Here is a 16,920-nt window from a genome sequence, read left to right as displayed (position 1 = left end):
ATGTCTAGTCTCGTCGTGCACTTCCTGTTTTATTTTATACCTGCCTCTTGTCCCTCTTTCAAGATCCCTTTACTTCCTCCCTTGGTGTGATTATCTGCCCCGCCCCAGATTGTTTCCACCTGTGCCCTCTCACGTCATGTTTAAATAGTCCTGTCCCCCCCCCTGTCTTGTGCCAGTTTGTACTTGTTCATGTCTCGTTAGTCTTGGCGAGTGATCAGGTCAGGTTTTGTCAAGTTTAGTTTTTTCCATGTGCCTCATTGTGAGAGTCTTTGTTTTTCAGTAAAGTATTTTATTTTGTTACTTTACATCTATCTCGGCGTCGTGCTTTTGAGTTCACCAATCTTATTCCGTTACAATATTTAGTCTAGCTAGTACCTGTATTTGAGTGCATTTTAACTATTTTTTTATTACAGTTATTAATAATAGCAGGCTTCGACAGAGCTTACCACAACTCCCTCATCACTACAGCTCACTTCTGCATACTACAGCACAACATACTGCATCAAGTTGCAGACTTATATTGTAAATCTAGAAACTAACTTGAAAACAATTTCTGCAAAATTCTGCTGTGAGATTACTAACTAAAACTCAACTCGACATAACTCCTCTGGTCCGCACTTCACATTACAGTCTCTGTCAAATGTAAGATGAATGAAGGAGAGTGATCTATTTGGTCGTATGTTTTATCAATGTTACTGAGTGTTTAAGTTGAATGTGTTTATATGTTTTTAATCTACGTGAATTATATTAATGCAGAATTTAAAAGTGTTTCAGTGATAATTAAATTATCTTACAATATTGCAAATAGCTTACAATACAGAACAGAGACTGTGGTTTGTTCAGTTAGTTTAATGTACATGATTTGATGCTCCTCAAATGGTCGAGTAAAAGGTTGAGAAAATGTTTCTACATTATCTTGAATTTCTTGAAATACTGCACATTGTAGCCGATACAAACTCATAACCAAAGCATTGTGTGGTGTTAACGGTCAACATAAACACCAACAAAGAGACAAAAACAACAAACCCTCACACAATTGTCATTTATATAATAACTTCTGCTATGTACATGCAACATACTGTATGTTTTTTACTTGAGACTTGTATCCTAATGTTCAACAGTCCACTGTGTGGTCTGCAGGTGTGAATAGGCGGTTGTCCGTGCTGAAAGAGCTTTAAGGAGAGAAGGTGGTGGTGGTCTCAGTGTCGGTGGCCCCTGAGCTCCTCCTTCTGCCGTAGATGTAGCTGAAGAACCTCCCCTGGCTCATGCAACCCAAGTCCTTCAGTAGCTTCAGGAGGTCATGACGAAACTTCACACCGATGAAGGCGTAGACGAAGGGGTTCAGGCAGCATCTCAGGAAGGCCACGCACTGGGTGACATCGGTGGCATAGAGGAGACTGTTGTCATAGCTGCAGTCTGTGGTTCCTCCTTGTGCTGTGACGACTGTGTTCACAAATAAGACCAGGTTATAAGGCACTTGGCAGACCAGGAAGACGGCTACCACAGCAAGAATCACCTTGATGGCCTTATTGCGTTCAAAGCTACGAGCCTTGGAAAGGGTCTGAACAATACTGCTGTAACAGATGCTCATTATCAGGAGCGGGAAGGCAAAAGCCAAAACAATCTGGCTCGCTTGGATGCTGACACGCAGCTTGTCAGAATTGCTGGAGTAAGGGGTGCAGGTGTTGTTATTTATTGTGGTGTACCTCATTTCTGGTATTGAGAAGATCAGTGCCATCACCCAGATGGCAGCTGATGACACCTTGCCCAGAAACACTGCCCGGGAGCGGTAGCGGTGAGCGGTGACTGCCTTGGCGATGACGAAGTAGCGCTCCACGCTGATGAAAGAGAGAATGAACATGCTGCTGTACAAGCTGACCTTGTAAATGGTGTGCATGGCTTTGCACAACGCCAGGCCCAGCACCCATTCTACCATGCAGTTGGCCGCCCAAAAGGGGAGCGACACAGCAAAGAGCAGGTCCGCAAAGGACAGGTTGAGCAGGTACACGTCTGTCATGGTCTTGATACGCTTGAAGTAGAAGTAGGTGAGGATGACCAGTAGATTCCCCGTCAGCCCCAGGAAGCAGATGATGGAGTAGAAGGTAGGCATGAACCAGGAGCGGAACTGGCGGTTGGATTTCTTCACACAGAAAAAGTCGTCATAGTCTGGGTAGTTCATGGAGCTGTTATAGTCTGGGTAGTTCATGGAGCTGTTATAGTCTGGGTCGTTTATGGAGCTGTTGTCTGGGTCAATCATGGAGCTGATTTTGTCCGGGTAGATAGTTGTATTCTCTTCATGTTGAGACAAGCAACTCTGTATTCAAAGACAGATTTAATGATCAGATAGAAGCAAGTAACAAGTAAAATCAAGAAAGCAACTATCGTATTTAAATCAGTAAAGAAATAAACTACCAACTTTCACGACACGCTTTAGTTTGTGCTAGTTTTCAACCACTTCCTTAAAGGAAACAGTGCAGGGTCGTGGTTAGTTATTTGCTGTTTTAACCTCTTAAGTCATAGGTCTTCAATAGGGAGGTACTGCAGGGGGGTCACAAAATTGTTTGTCGCACAGACCTCCTCAAGCCTCTTGTGTACAATATACACAGTAGGGGGTCCCTGCACCACGCTACACCAGTTTGGGTGTCCTTGGCTCAAAAAACGTTGAAGACCCCTGCTCTAAGTAGATACAAATAGCTACAAACATGTTTTATCATTTTGTAATCTTTCGTTTTTACAACTATAAGAAGAGGTGTTGCACTTGTGTTGTATTCTTACCTTAAAACTCATTAACCATATCAGCACAGCTGGTAGAACGTTTGGGAGATCTGAAAAACAAATGGAGTACATTTTTAGATCACTTAATTGAAAGGATACTGCAATTTACTACTGCAATCCCATACAGCTAAGGGACTGTTGAGAGACAGATTCACACAAGAAGGGTAAAAACTGAAGCAACAAAAGGCCAAAATATCCTCCTCATAATTCATCAGACCCTACCTGCCTGGCACATGCCTGTGTCAAACTTCATAACCCCAGTTAGTGGGTTAGTGGGTGGTGATGGCCTATTGGTCTAGATGATTGTGTGTTCAATACCAGGCTGCCACCATTGTACCCCTGAGTAAGGTACTTAACCCTGAGTTGCTCCAGGGAGACTGTCCCTGTAGTTAGTTCACTGTAAGTCGCTCTGGATAAGAGCGTCTGCTAAATGACCTGTAATGTAATAATGTAGTAACCCGGACATTCTGTTATACATGTGTAGTCTGCAAGCCCAAACTGAGATAATCTAATCATTATTATTTTCTTAGACTTCACAAAGCTCCTTAGGAGCCACAGAAAACACTAAACAACTGTTTAGTAGTACTTCATATCACTAGTAAACTGACTTTTATGTGGAGAATTGGTTGAGTTTCCCTTTAAATGCCAGCCGACTGGTCATATTTTCTGTTTTGAATGTTTTTTTAGACATTGCCATGCTTATTTATAGAAGTAAGAAGTTTTCTGAGGAAGCAGTGATAATGTTGTAAAAGCTTATGATAACAAAGGACTTAGTTCCGTATCTTTGTAGTTGTAACCATTAGTCATGAAGTGTCCAGTCATTGTTATGTTAAATGTGATTTATCAATACAGACTGCACCATATGTCAATTGACAGATTTGGGCTACTCCAAAAATAATGTTGGCTGATGAATGAATACAGAAAAGCTCTAACTGATTAACACGAACATGAAGTTAACCTCGTGCAGTGTGTGTCTGCTCTTTAGAAAAGCAACTATGACAGAGGCTGAAACAATTATAGCATTGATACCATTTTCAATCATTTAACACATTGCTTTGTTAAATGTAGTTGAACAGGTTACATGGTGTTATATCTCCTAGGTAGACACAATACTTAACAAATATTCATTTTAAAGCCCAAAAGTTCATATATCCTGGTATCGTAGATGACTTTTTCAGATTTGCTTTTGACTTTACTATGATTTACTCTTAATTGTTACTTGAGGTTATCTTTTTAATGGCATTCATTTGATGGCTTTTCCCCTTGCATTCGCCACAACACAGACAACATCCTTTTAACTATGTTAGTTTAACTCCGATAAGGTACTCACCGCTGACACAAGTCATGTTGACTGAGAGAAGGACGCTGCCGGTAAAGCCACTGAACACAGACGAGCTGGATGTCTGCTTTTGATGGTGGTTTCCCTTTGTTGAAATGAAAAAAAAGAACTGCCTCACTGAAACTTCTTTCTCCTCAGTATCATGTCAGAAAACCATAGACTCCAACTATAATATCAACAAAAAATTGGTACTACAGTTTATTTAAATATGTAGACAACATGTTGACTGACACTTTGTCTCAAATTACAGAAATGTTCACTATACCACTACATTTTGGTCAGATTAATTCTTAAAGACAAAGCAAATCATTCACAACTTTTTTTTTGTGTCATTTGTGAAGTTGTGTGTTCTTGTTATTTAATATGAGCAACAACTAATCTTTGCATGAAAGTAAGTACCTGAGCAGCTGAGGTGTAAAGCAATATATGAATTATATGTAAATGACCTCTCAGGGAAACCATCATAGTGTCCCTTTCTGTTACATAGTTTCACTATGATTGCTCAAAGCCACACACTGCAGTCAGAAGTAGTTATCAAAAAGTCTCAGCAACTATTTTCCAAAATCATAATCATATTTGTATTATTGTTGCCATGTTATACTTATATTTTAGCATCTGCCTCACTTATCGCCTGATAAGAGGAATGAGAATATTATCTTTTGGTGCTACATTTAGAAAAGAAAAAAAAAGCACATGGAAACTCATTTCTAAAACACACACACACACACACACACACACACACACACACACACACACACACACACACACACACACACACACACACACACACACACACACACCGGGGAGAGGGATATAAGTAACCAAGAGAAGTTCAGTTCAACTTTTCTTATTAGCCTTTTTTAGATAAGCATAGCAATGAACACACACAAACACACAAACACACAAACACACTCATACACACAAACGTAAGTCTGCGTGAATGTCTTTCTCTCCCTTTTACCTCACTCATTTATTTAATCATGTCGTCTTTTTATTTTTATTCTTTATTTTCCCCCTTTATTTGTGTATTTTCTTTTAATATAATTTATTTTCCTTGTTTCTTGTCCCTCAATCTATACTTTCATGGATGAGGACTGGGCTGCCCTTGTGGCTGTGGCAGTCTAGTCTGGAGGATAGAGGACTGGGCCATACTTATTAAAACAGCATTTGAATTTACAGTACCGGTAACCACCAACAATGTCCCGCAGCTCTCTGCGTGTTCTCCAGTATCGCTGAGTTCCCTTGCTGCTGTGCAGACAGGCCCTCGTCAGAGTTGCTCTCAATACACATACCTGTGCAATCATACACGGAAACATTTGGGTCATATTTAACAGATTTCCACTGACTCATTCTGTTATTACACACATTTCAATCACTGTTTTGCATGCTTCTATTATTACATATAATTATGGCTGAGCGATATGGCCAAAATCTTCTATCCTGATTTCTATTCAGTTCATATCTGGATAACGATATATATCGTGATATATTGCTATATATAATGCTTTTTTGTAATTCGATAAATAAATAGTCTGAAATGACCTCATGTTAAAGTGTATTTTGTATACTCCTGTGTGAATTAAATACTTCTCATTTTATTAAGAACTTTAGTGCAAAATTAACAAATTGGAAATTATATAGAAAAAAGGTAAATGAACATTATATACAGATATACAATGACTTTGTTCACATGCACACACATACAGAGTAATCAGATTACGACAAACGTTTGGTTTTAACTACACTAAGCTGAATTAGGCACCCAGGAGTTGAAGAGTGAAGCTGAATGAATGAAGACAATCCTGCACAACGCTGTTGGAAAACTCTACTCACAATTTATTTGAACCAACATTTGGGTTTATTATTCTATTAACCCTAACCCTTAACGTTGGGGAAGCTTGAGTCTGGAAGATTTTCCAGTTGGAGTCCAGTGTGTCAATCTAATTGAACCAAGTGATTAAGTTAAGTGTGATGTCATGTTGTATTGATATTCCCTAAGAGAAATGTAAGTTACTATCTGCTTGTTATTGTCAATTTAGACAAGCTACTTGTGGACCACGATAAATGATTTCATCACAATTGGATATGATTTATAAATTTGAATTACCGCCCAGCACTACTATTATAGTGGAGTGTGCTGGACAGCAGACTAACTCAAGAGATGTGCACAGGCTTCTGCACACCTGTGTCTCTGCGGTTGTGGTTTCTAGCTTTCACTTGAGGCAGTCCCAACCACACCGTATAAAGCGTGTTACAGTGCAGGGGACACGTTTCGCACTTAAATCATAGCACTATGAAATCTGATCATGACACCAATTTAAGAGGCTTAAAACATAGAAAACATGACACATGCAGTAAAGCATACATCTCCTATCAGGTCTAAGTCACACCTTTAAGCACTAATGCTGAATTTTGTCATAAGCACAACGAGGGGGGATTGCTAGTTCTGCACTGAAAACAGGAAATCGGAACAATTCCCTCTCATTTCACCCACTTCCCTTACCTCTACTGTGCAAAGGACAAACAGCTACATGCAAGCACACTGTGCAACAATGAGTTTGATGCAAGCCTCTGCATACCTGTCTACTAGTTTCTGATAATGTGTGCACCATGACTGCTTACAGTTATGTAATGTTATCAAATAATGTAAGTATATTGTTCAAATCAGTTTTATACATTTAAAATGATGCATGTTTGTACTGTAAATGAACATTTATATGTATTCATACTAAATGATAGTCACCTTGCATCAGACGCTTTTGTAAAATAATTGAAGTGAGAACTTGTTCAGGGTAGAAAAGTTTATTGGTATAAATATGCAAAAAGAAATTCATTTAAGACAGCATGTTTATGACTGTTCTTCAAGCTGTTTCACAACATGAAAATCCATGTTCAAGCAAACCTCGTTACACTGTGTACACAATTACGGTACATTTAAAAGTTTTCTGCTGAAAATTGCAATATTGATCATAACACAGAAATGTTCTAAGCATACTGCTTTTGATTTGATTGACAGCTAGCAAACTTGAGAACACTGGTAGTCGAGCATTGTACAGCATTGATGATCATGTGAGTTACTTATGGAGGGACCGGAACAATCAATACACAAGTATAATAAAAAAACAATGCTGATAATAAATAACAAAAAGAACTACTACTAATGAATACAAACTCCTGAGACAATACTATCACTGTAATACTGATACAGAGAGTAAACAAATATGCTCCTGCCTGGAGATGGTCCCCCGGCTCCACTCTTCACAAGTATGCCAACTTATTGTTAAAAATTGCAACATGCAAAAATAACATTAAAAGCAACAAGGTCACTACAATACAAAAGACAAGGTTAAATATAACACTGAACAATGTTTGTTGCATGTGACAGCTTTTTTCATATAGCCAGTGTTAAATTGCTAGAGATATGTTTCAATATGTGCTGCAGAGGGCTCGTATGGGTTCTTCCAAATGGCAAAGAGGCCTGTGAAGGAAATATAGTGCTTTCACATGGGCTTTTGTGGCGCACTTAGCAGCCATTGATTTTGGACATTGGTCAGCTCCAAGTGCTTTGTATTTTTCATTTATTTGTATACAGCGCATGTGTGTGAGCCTTGGTGTTTTCAAACTCAGCTAAAACATCATCTTTGCCTCAGGCGTTTTAAACATTGAGCCCATCTGAACGTTCTTCATATGCTTTGACAAACTGAGATGATATTGTGCAATACATGTTCTCAGAGGCAAACAGACTCATTGAGAGCCCAACAGTTCACAGACAGCAAGGTGTTGGACTCAGTGCGCTGCTCTCGCCCTGCTGGGCGCCTCTGATGGCTCACTCGTCGGGGCATCTTCTGTCTGAGCAGAGGTGGTCTCTGAGCCTGTGTTACTGTCGCTGGTTCCCTCCTCCCTGGCTCCCTCTGGGACGCTCTCCTTGTCCTCTAACGCCCCCTCCTCGCTGCCTGGATGAGCCTCAAGCTCCTCTGAGGCTTTTGGCTTCCCTGAGTCAAGGAAACAAGAAAATTCTATGAGAATTTACTACACCCATTTCCAAAATGTATACATGTTATTCCTGTGGTTTAAGACGGTCCAAAAATCTCAAATCAAAAAACCCGAGTGCTAAAACTCAAATGTGTGATGTCATCAAGTACTAAAGTCTGGAACTGCTCCATAGACATGAATTGGGAGAGATGGTGTCAGAACTGAGGACACCACAATAGAACAAAGCTCATATGTTTCTGGTGTCTGGCTTTGAGTCGCTCATGTTCACAAGTTTTGGAATTCTTAATTATTACGCTGTTCCCCTTTAAAAAGCATTAAGCCCGGCAAGAGAAGCAGATAGCACTATAAGTCTGACCTGGTGTATCTGTGGTGCTGGATTCTGCATCATCGCCTTCTTTGTTGCTTCCTTCACTCAGAGGATTTTGGGGCTTGTTGCCGTGTGTGGCACAAATGTGTTTTTCTTCTTCTGCTAAGACACAGGTGGGGGCCTCCCTTGCACCTCTGTCTCCTGCTTCCTTCTCACGTTCAGCCATGCGCTTGCGGGCTGCCTCTTCTGCTGCAGCAATCTCTGCAGAAATCTTCTCCATGTCCACTTCCACCTTCATACAGCACAGCTTTAGAGCAGAGTGATGGGGGATTTAATGTACAAAGGTGAAAACAATTGCTGCACTCATTGGAACAATGTTATTTCCACTTTACAAAGATTTGATTGGATTGAATATGAATGTGCAGACAAGTAACAACTTACTTATTTAACTAAATGAGAAAAGGTTTCACTACATGTTCAGTCTTGAAAATGCTACTTCTCAGTCAGTGAATGGATGCTGTAAGTGTGAAGGATAAATGGCGCCGCCTGTTGTGAACAGTGGACAGTGCATTCAATTGCACAGTGCTGCATCTCATTTCGGAACAACAGTTATTATGGGGGCTACAAATTGTAAACGATGACAGCTATATGATTGCCAGAACATGTGGACGCAGTTAGCAGCAGCTGATGGCTGTAAGGCAGACGTAGGCTGGCACACAACTGGAGCTGCAGCTAAACATGTAAAATGAAGCTTGCGTGCGAGTAAGCGATGACCGAGCTCGATGTAAAAGATGCCGTACCCTTTTGAGCTCATTTGTGAACGACTCTGTGGCTTCGATGAATTTTCTTTTCTTGTCCTGGTGGCGGTCTTCAATCTGAAGCAACTCTGCCTCCAACTTTCTCTGTGAGACAAGACACACAGGCACCATGGTTTGTACAGTATTAACCCCTTACTAACAGAGCTGTCCGCTGAAGGCAAAGGCCTCCATTAGTGTGACGATTAGAAGACTTGATCATACCTGGTGTACCATCAGAGACTGGACCTGGCGTTTCAGTACTTGCATGCGAGCAGTGGTAACAACTGACCGCACATCCGGTACTACGCTCTCACTGAGGATCTCGCTTATCAGGCGGTGGTTGCGTTGGAAACGAGCTGCAGCCGAATGCTTTATAGAAAACCCATCATCGAAGTCTGAAAACATAGAAAACATCGGAGTTACTATGATTGTCTTAGGAAATAGATTATCATACACCTGTCAAAAGAAGAAAGAGGCTTTGGCAACATGATACAAAACAAAATAGTGCAAATAGCGCTGTATCAAGACACTATAAACAAGAGGAGGATATTGCTCAATATTTATACAGAGTTAGATTACAGTATAGGCCATTATGTCGAAATACATCCTTAAGCAACGCGGAAGCGTTACTCTAACGGGACAAGCGCTTAATTATAACCCCGGGTAAGTGGACAATTTCAAGATGCAGTCTGCAATTGTTATGCGTCAGCAAATGTTTCTCTTTGTCTTAAATGTACACTCCATTGCCACATACAAGATGGTTTTTAGAAATTGCGTGATTCTTTTCTCAATCTGCATATTTATGTACCAATTACCAATTATTTTCCTTTTATGTTTCCATTTGCCAACCCTATCATATGCTAGGCACTTTGGCTTTGTTGTGGCAAGAGCTCTCATCACCTCATGTGTGCACACTTGAAACTTTCCAGAGAGCAGAAATGAATCTCATCTGCTGAAAGTTTCAATGGTGCTCACGCAGCTCTATATGCACAACAGGAAACAGTCAAGGGAGGTAATGCAGTCTGAAGGTAGTGTGTGAGAAGTCATTTTACGGTCACAAATTCAGGAGAATGAAGTCTCACTAATGTGTGGAACATTTCTATCTCTGAGCTGTTTTGACGCTGGTAAGAGCAGAACAAGAGAAAGCCGTATATGGCAGCAGCTTTGAGTAGAATTTCTTTAAGACTGGATTTATTAATAAAGCAAAACCTCTGAGTGTGTAGCCACCCTGAGAGCTAAATCTTATTTAATCATTGACGCAAGTGCAGTCTGGCGAGAACATAGCCCAGTGTGATACCGACTCTGACATTTCTATGGTCTGGGGTGTTTCTAAATAGCACTTTTATCTGTAGCTTTCCTGTACATCATTATCTTCCACTGTAACCCAGCCAGACCAGACGAGCATCATTTCCTTGAGGTGGGTGTAACACAAACGTCTTCTTCTGGCTTAGTGTGTCTAACGTGTGTGTGTGAATCTTTAAAACAACAGAGAAAAGAATGTACATTTTGCAATTATGTCCTAACCAATGCCAAGAATACCTACACAATGTAAACAGTTGTGCAGAACAAGGACACATTTTCTTCCATTTCGTAGTTTAAAAGCAGAAATGGTATTTCAAAGGTAGCATTACCAAAAGTATGGATGGTTGTAGCAGTGTAGGAGGGGGGGGGGATAACACAGTCTTTGGGGGTGTAGACTGGCATGTCTGTGTGGTGGTGCTACAGTAATTACAGCTCTGTCACAGTGCTTTAAGCCTTGGGAGACAAAGCATTTAGTTGAGTGGCCTCACCATCTGGATCCTCCGCTGGCTGAATGCTCATGTACGGCTCGCCCTTGTCCAGTCTGGACTGCCTCAGGCGACTCTCCTCCTCCAGAGCTGCTTCGGCCCGGCTTTTTGCAGTGACATAGGCCAAGTACGCTGGCGAGTTGTGATAGACCTTCATGCTCTCGTTATACTCAATCTACGGTGGAAAAGATGAAGGACAGGGAAACAGATGGCGAGCACAAGAAACGTGGACCCTCGTTTCTATCGACTACGACAGTGATACTCAACTTGCTTTGCCCGGGGGTCACTTTTGCAAAAGGAGGCAAGGGGCCAGTTATTAAACAAACATTAATAATATTTATCAGATACAATGAATAAACAACAGCAGGCCCATCAATATCTTTTACTGCCAATTCTGTTTTCACAAGGATTGAAATTGACCTATATGACAAACATATCAGACACATTTATTTACTATTTTAAATATCTTTGTTACATTTAAAAGAGCTTATATACATGAAACAGAGTATGTCTGGGACTTGAGGACATGTGGGGCTTACTCTCTATTTGGATGCTTTTTTTATGCACCGGCACCTTGTTCACATAAAAGTACAAAGATATTGACATCGTGAATCTATTTATCTTCATTGTTATATTAGGAAATGGTTGCTGGGCCAGATTTGTTCTGAGGGCCATAAATTGAGTATCACTTAATTATGACAAGGTAAGGAAAGATGTTTACTAGATGTTACTACTGTTAGAAAGAAATGATGACAGGAGGAAACCACAACAGTTGGAGACACATCGACTGATCAGAAGAAAACCCATAAACACCCCTCGTAAAACAACCAACCTTCTCTGCTTCGTAGTCATTCAAATAATCCTGTTTCTCCTCATCAGTGAGGTCCCTCCACATGCCACCGATTATCTTCCCAATTTCCCATAGCTTCAGATCAGGATTGGAGGCTTTTACTTGATCCCAAACCTGGTGATGAGAACCAGACATGGGTGTGGGGTTGGGTTTGGTTGGAGGGACTATATCTCTTTGCAGACAGGTCACAAACCAGAGGAGGCCGTGTGCTTTAACTAAGATGCTCTTTAAGTAAAGCGAGCGCATCACCAGCTACGCCAATGTTATGAAATAGTATACAATTCCTGTCTCCTAAGTGGGCGCGGTCGAATGTGTTCATATTTCATTTTGCTGGCGTTAGATATTTATACAGCTTACAAATGTTTACATTATGAATATTAGTTAGATAGGGGCTTTGCAAACGTTAGATGATGTTAGCTTGACATCTTGACACAGTTTGACTCCAGTGTTGCCAGATCTCGCAAAAACGTGTTGCTGAGATGGACAAATCAGACAAATGAGTTTGGAACAAAGTTAATTTTCTCCTGATTTGTCCATCTGAAAAATGCCATTTCAGTGTCAAACTGTTTGGAAGTATGTGAGTTGTGAAAAATGGGTCTAATATTTACTTTGGTGACTATGGGCCGAAAGAATCGGTCATAATCTGTGCCCACGTTCACTTCTCCCATTGGAGGGAATAGACTCAGACCTGCCACTGGTCTCCTAAAGAGGCGGCGCAGTGCTGACTCCCACATGACACACACTCAGGATGTTGACTCTCAGTGCAGCATCTTCTTTCTAAACCGTCTCTGGCGTCAAGCTCCATCTCCAAGGTGATGTGTGATGTGCACATTCCTAGCTAAGACAAAATGTATGTCTTGCTTACTCTGAGCTAACAGAATATCTTAAAAGCAAAGCATGTCTGTCTTCCAACAGAGCCCATGATGACAATTACACACTGTGTACTTACCTTACGACTATATCTCATATATGGCATCAATGGCTTATCAGGCGGCTTGGGTGGCTTTGGGATATTTATTCCAGAGGAATTCTGTTGAAGAAAGAAAAAGAGTCCCCTAAGGTATGGTGTCTTATCAGGCAACCATTTAAATACAAAGACAGTATATGAAACTACGTGCAGATGCATGGTTATGTCATTTAACATGAACAAATCAAAAAAATCAAATACAAAACTCATCAAAGTAGTTTCTTATAACTTCAATTAAAGGAATAGTTTGGATGTTTTAAAGTGGGGGTGTTTGAGGTACTCTAGAATAGATGGCGGTGACTGATATTGATTTTTTGTTGCCCCCATCCACAGCAGAACATTGCTCAGCTTTTGTGCTGGTGCTCCCGTCTATTTCTTCAAACTGCATCTCCTGCAGGTAACACACTGACTATGGAGAAGTACCTCATACAACTCCACTTCCAAACATCCGAACCATCCCTTTAACTTGATTTAATTAATGACAGTTTGAGGCCATTCATAAGTCAGGAACCCCAGAGAGTACAATGGAATAGCGCTGACTGTGAGAAAAAACTAAATCTACACTTAAGCTGAGATTTGCCGATAATGCCGTTATCAGAGTCAGCTAACCACAGCTTGCATGCAGTGAATAAATTACTGCTTAGCAGCCCGAGCCATGCGGTGAGTCTGTAACACCATGGCAACACTGATGGCATGGGTTACATTACATGGCTGTCAGAAATGCAGACTTTGAAAGGCAGGTGGTGTTAGAATACACACAGGACTGTTAGCCGGCCTGCACTGTGATGGAGACAGCAGAGGGAGTTTAGGGTGACACGCATTTCAGGATTCATTCTCAGGAGGAGAATGAGTTAGGCTGCTCAAACTGACAATTCTGCAGCTGCTGCTCTTTCAACAGGAAAATGCAAACATGTATCTAATCTCATTTGCTCTGAGCAAAGCAAAGGTTGATCTTGTGAAAAGCTCCAATGCTATTGATGCTTGTGTCTTCCTCTGACTAAGCATGCTGACTGTTGAGTGTTGAGTGAAACTTCACTGCAACTGTCACAGTGTATCATTGTTCCACTCGGGTCTGCCTTGTTTTCTCTATGCTAATATTCATACCGTTACCCGACTGTTGCTGCTTTGGCTCCCTCCCAGTCTGTAGTTGTTGTAGGCCAGATGGCTGTATGGGTTGTACCCTACAAACCCGGTGGTGTTGGGCATTTGCTGATGGAAATAAGTGAGAAAGAAATATGAATGAGATATGACATTAAAGGAGGGGGGGGGGGGGGGGAAACAAGACACATTTGTTTTAAAGAAACCAATAAAACAAGTTGCACTAAAACTTGCACTCATGCCGAGGCTATAAGGAGATAATCTGTTCAGAAGCAGTGGTGTATCAGGGGTTGTGTGGATTCAACAGAACAGCTGATCTCTTTGAAAAAACACATTTTAGAGTGTGTACTAAAAGCATGCACTAAAATGATGTTTCAAACAGCAACATCATCTTAACTTGGGACAGTTGGATAGTATTTGGTGTTACACTCAGTTAGGAATTCTTACTGTTGCAGGGGCAGGGGGAGGGGGAGGGGCATGGGATGGTCTCTCTGTTGTGAAAGAAAAAGGTCCAAATGAAACATCAGCATCAGTCCAGTGAAACAGCAGGTTATTTCAAATTCTCCAAGTGATCTCTTCTAAAAACAACTTTATTTCTATATGAAATAAAACCAGCATTAACAAATAAGGCCTAAATCAATGATCTGTTAATCATTAGCACACTGTTGATATTGAAGTGTTATCATTGTAGCACTTCTGGTCTGGTGTATTTGAGATGTTATTACCATCACCGACAGAGCTTCATATCACAACTAGGCTAAAACACTCCCAGATCCTTACTTGACATCTTCGCAGTGAGGAGTAGGTATCAGTCTATTCCAGTCATTGGCTCTATAATAAACACATTTAACGTTAGTGGGAGAGCATTGCATCTCGTATCATGAGATGAATCGTGTGGACTGGGTGTTTCATACACAGCACAAAACAAAGAGATGACGCTGGCTAGAAACGAGGTTAGCTTAATGTCACTGAACACTGACAGGCTGGCAACACTTGTCGGATAACGTTTTAACTTGCAAGCCATTTCATGTTAGCACAAGAAACGGTATCAATAACAGCGTTAATTGAATTTAGGTCGCACGAAATGCCAAAGAAGTTATGACTACTTGGATAGGGTCGTAGATTCAATAGCTAGGTAGTGGACGTTATGACCGACTGGTTATGGTGTTCACGGTTCATCTGGCTGCTGTCGCCACATCTCTGCGGAATCCAGAGAACGTGCTGCAACGTAGCAGCTCGCTAGCATGTCTTCATTCTAGCTCGTGATGTGCGCGACTGCTAATGTGTTGTTTCTCCTTAGCTAGGTTAGCTAGTGTAGAGCAGGTGCCTGCAACACACTGAGCGTTAGTTAACGTGCGTGCCTGTAACAGTCATTAGACTGTTATAACAGTAGCTAAGTGTTGGATACTATGTCGTCAGGTTGGCTAATCGGATTAATTAACGTTAGCTGGTGTAGTTACGTAGTTTAGCTACCTACATGACAGGAACACATCTCTGAGATAGTATTAGCATGCAACGTCAAGTCAAACCAACACATCTGGAGATAGACACATTCCCATAGATTTTGATGGTGACAAGCAAGCATGTATGCTAAATGGATGGCAAGAAAACACTCACCCTAAAACCATTAGTCCCCACCACAGTTGTGGCTTTGACGGGGAAGGCTAACCCACCTAGCACCGAGAATCAGTCCCCACAATAAACGAATGAAATGAGGTCCACTCGCAAGATTCCTGCAGAATCTTCCAGAATTGCACCCCCACCCTCTCCTCATTACAGCTGTGCCTTGCCTCGATGCTGATGCTCATCGCCCTCAGCTGTCACTGCTACAGCTCTCACTTATTGATATGACAGCAGAAACATCTTTCTCTTTAAGAACAGTCACTCCATGCAGATGAAAGGTAACATCGCAGTGCAGCTACATAGGATGTTACCTTGAAACAGAATGTACAGTAGTATGTTGTAGTATGAGTTGTATAAAAGCAAAACATTGATCTACATTGTTATCTTACCTGCATAACACAAACCCTCATGTCAGTGCAGATCATCTACAGTTTACACTCATTCTTTCTACAAGGTCTAGGCTATAATATTAAAAAGAAAACATTTTGGAATTATTTATTATTTCACCATACCGTAAGTTGCATTAAGGAGGCTTCACAGGCCACTAAGCTTTTGAGAAAATCAAGGTTGCCCTATTCACTGCTCTGTTGTTGTGAGAACTGAAATACTTTGCATTCTTGTTCACATTGTTTGAGAGCCGCCCAGGTCAATAGTTGTAATAGTGTGTTCCCTAAAGATAACAATCCAAAGCCTGTAGGATTTAGCCTACATCTCTGTCCATTCAACCTGAATAGTACTTGTTTTGGATTTGTTAATTGATTGTGTTCATTGTGACCGCGTTTCTTTCTGTTTACACAGCACACTTGAGAGCTTATTTTATTTCTGCTTGACCTGCATCCTGTATAATATGCATACAGACACTGTTGTGATCTCATCTGCAGGTGTGGTGGTTCATGTTCTTTTCATTCACCAGGCAATGGCCAGACAGCTGTACGGATGAGACGGGGAGCAGATTCCACACTAGGCCTGTTTAGCGTAGGACACTTGTGATGGAGTACATAAGGTGGTAGGGTCGAGGTCACATGCCCCCTGTAAGCTACTGTGCAGGTTTAACACGGACACTCACTCGGGGCCTCCCAGGCACAGATGTGGGATTGTAGATGCCCAGGGGCAGAACAGAGCCTGTGGCATTTTGAGTCTGTCAGAGGAAAACCCATAAAGCTGTTTTTGTAATGCAGCTTCAGTCCCACTTCTTAATCCATGTAGAGCTCCCCAAAATAGACTCAGGCAGTGGAACTAAGCAGTCTAAGTTTACTCTGATGGAGGATGGTGTATGGTGGAGGTATTTTTAGAAGCAGCTGCAGTCATATTATTATGATGCATCATTCCAGAGGTATTCCTTGGACAAATTCCTTGGGTATATTCAGGCAGAATGGCGTGACAC

The 16,920-nt window shown here is 41.2% G+C and overlaps 2 protein-coding genes across 10 annotated transcripts; both read right to left on the bottom strand.

Moving 5' to 3' along the window:
• Window positions 1-1,027: 1,027 nt before the first annotated feature.
• Window positions 1,028-4,189, bottom strand: ccr7 (chemokine (C-C motif) receptor 7). 2 transcript variants are annotated; one of them, XM_029436016.1, is made up of 3 exons: window positions 4,106-4,189; window positions 2,776-2,825; window positions 1,028-2,314 (listed from the first exon to the last, which is right to left on the bottom strand). In XM_029436016.1, the coding sequence occupies exons 1-3, from the start codon at window positions 4,119-4,121 to the stop codon at window positions 1,175-1,177; spliced, it is 1,206 nt and encodes a 401-aa protein (XP_029291876.1). In that variant the 5' UTR covers window positions 4,122-4,189; the 3' UTR covers window positions 1,028-1,174. The 2 variants fall into 2 exon arrangements, with proteins under 2 accessions (XP_029291876.1, XP_029291868.1); XM_029436008.1 differs by lacking the exon at window positions 4,106-4,189 and having other exon boundaries at window positions 2,776-2,847.
• Window positions 4,190-6,900: 2,711 nt separating this feature from the next.
• Window positions 6,901-16,069, bottom strand: LOC115015083 (SWI/SNF-related matrix-associated actin-dependent regulator of chromatin subfamily E member 1-like). 8 transcript variants are annotated; one of them, XM_029442252.1, is made up of 11 exons: window positions 16,049-16,069; window positions 14,694-14,744; window positions 14,361-14,404; window positions 13,920-14,024; window positions 12,798-12,878; window positions 11,831-11,962; window positions 11,002-11,173; window positions 9,434-9,606; window positions 9,215-9,316; window positions 8,463-8,721; window positions 6,901-8,106 (listed from the first exon to the last, which is right to left on the bottom strand). In XM_029442252.1, the coding sequence occupies exons 2-11, from the start codon at window positions 14,698-14,700 to the stop codon at window positions 7,901-7,903; spliced, it is 1,281 nt and encodes a 426-aa protein (XP_029298112.1). In that variant the 5' UTR covers window positions 14,701-14,744; window positions 16,049-16,069; the 3' UTR covers window positions 6,901-7,900. The 8 variants fall into 8 exon arrangements, with proteins under 8 accessions (XP_029298112.1, XP_029298123.1, XP_029298105.1 ...); XM_029442263.1 differs by lacking the exon at window positions 16,049-16,069 and adding an exon at window positions 15,531-15,740 and having other exon boundaries at window positions 13,926-14,024; XM_029442245.1 differs by lacking the exon at window positions 16,049-16,069 and adding an exon at window positions 15,531-15,739.
• Window positions 16,070-16,920: the final 851 nt, after the last annotated feature.

This window comes from Cottoperca gobio, chromosome 1 (assembly GCF_900634415.1).
Source record: "Cottoperca gobio chromosome 1, fCotGob3.1, whole genome shotgun sequence".
Lineage (NCBI taxonomy): Eukaryota > Metazoa > Chordata > Actinopteri > Perciformes > Bovichtidae > Cottoperca > Cottoperca gobio.
This window is presented reverse-complemented; position numbering and strand designations above follow the sequence as displayed.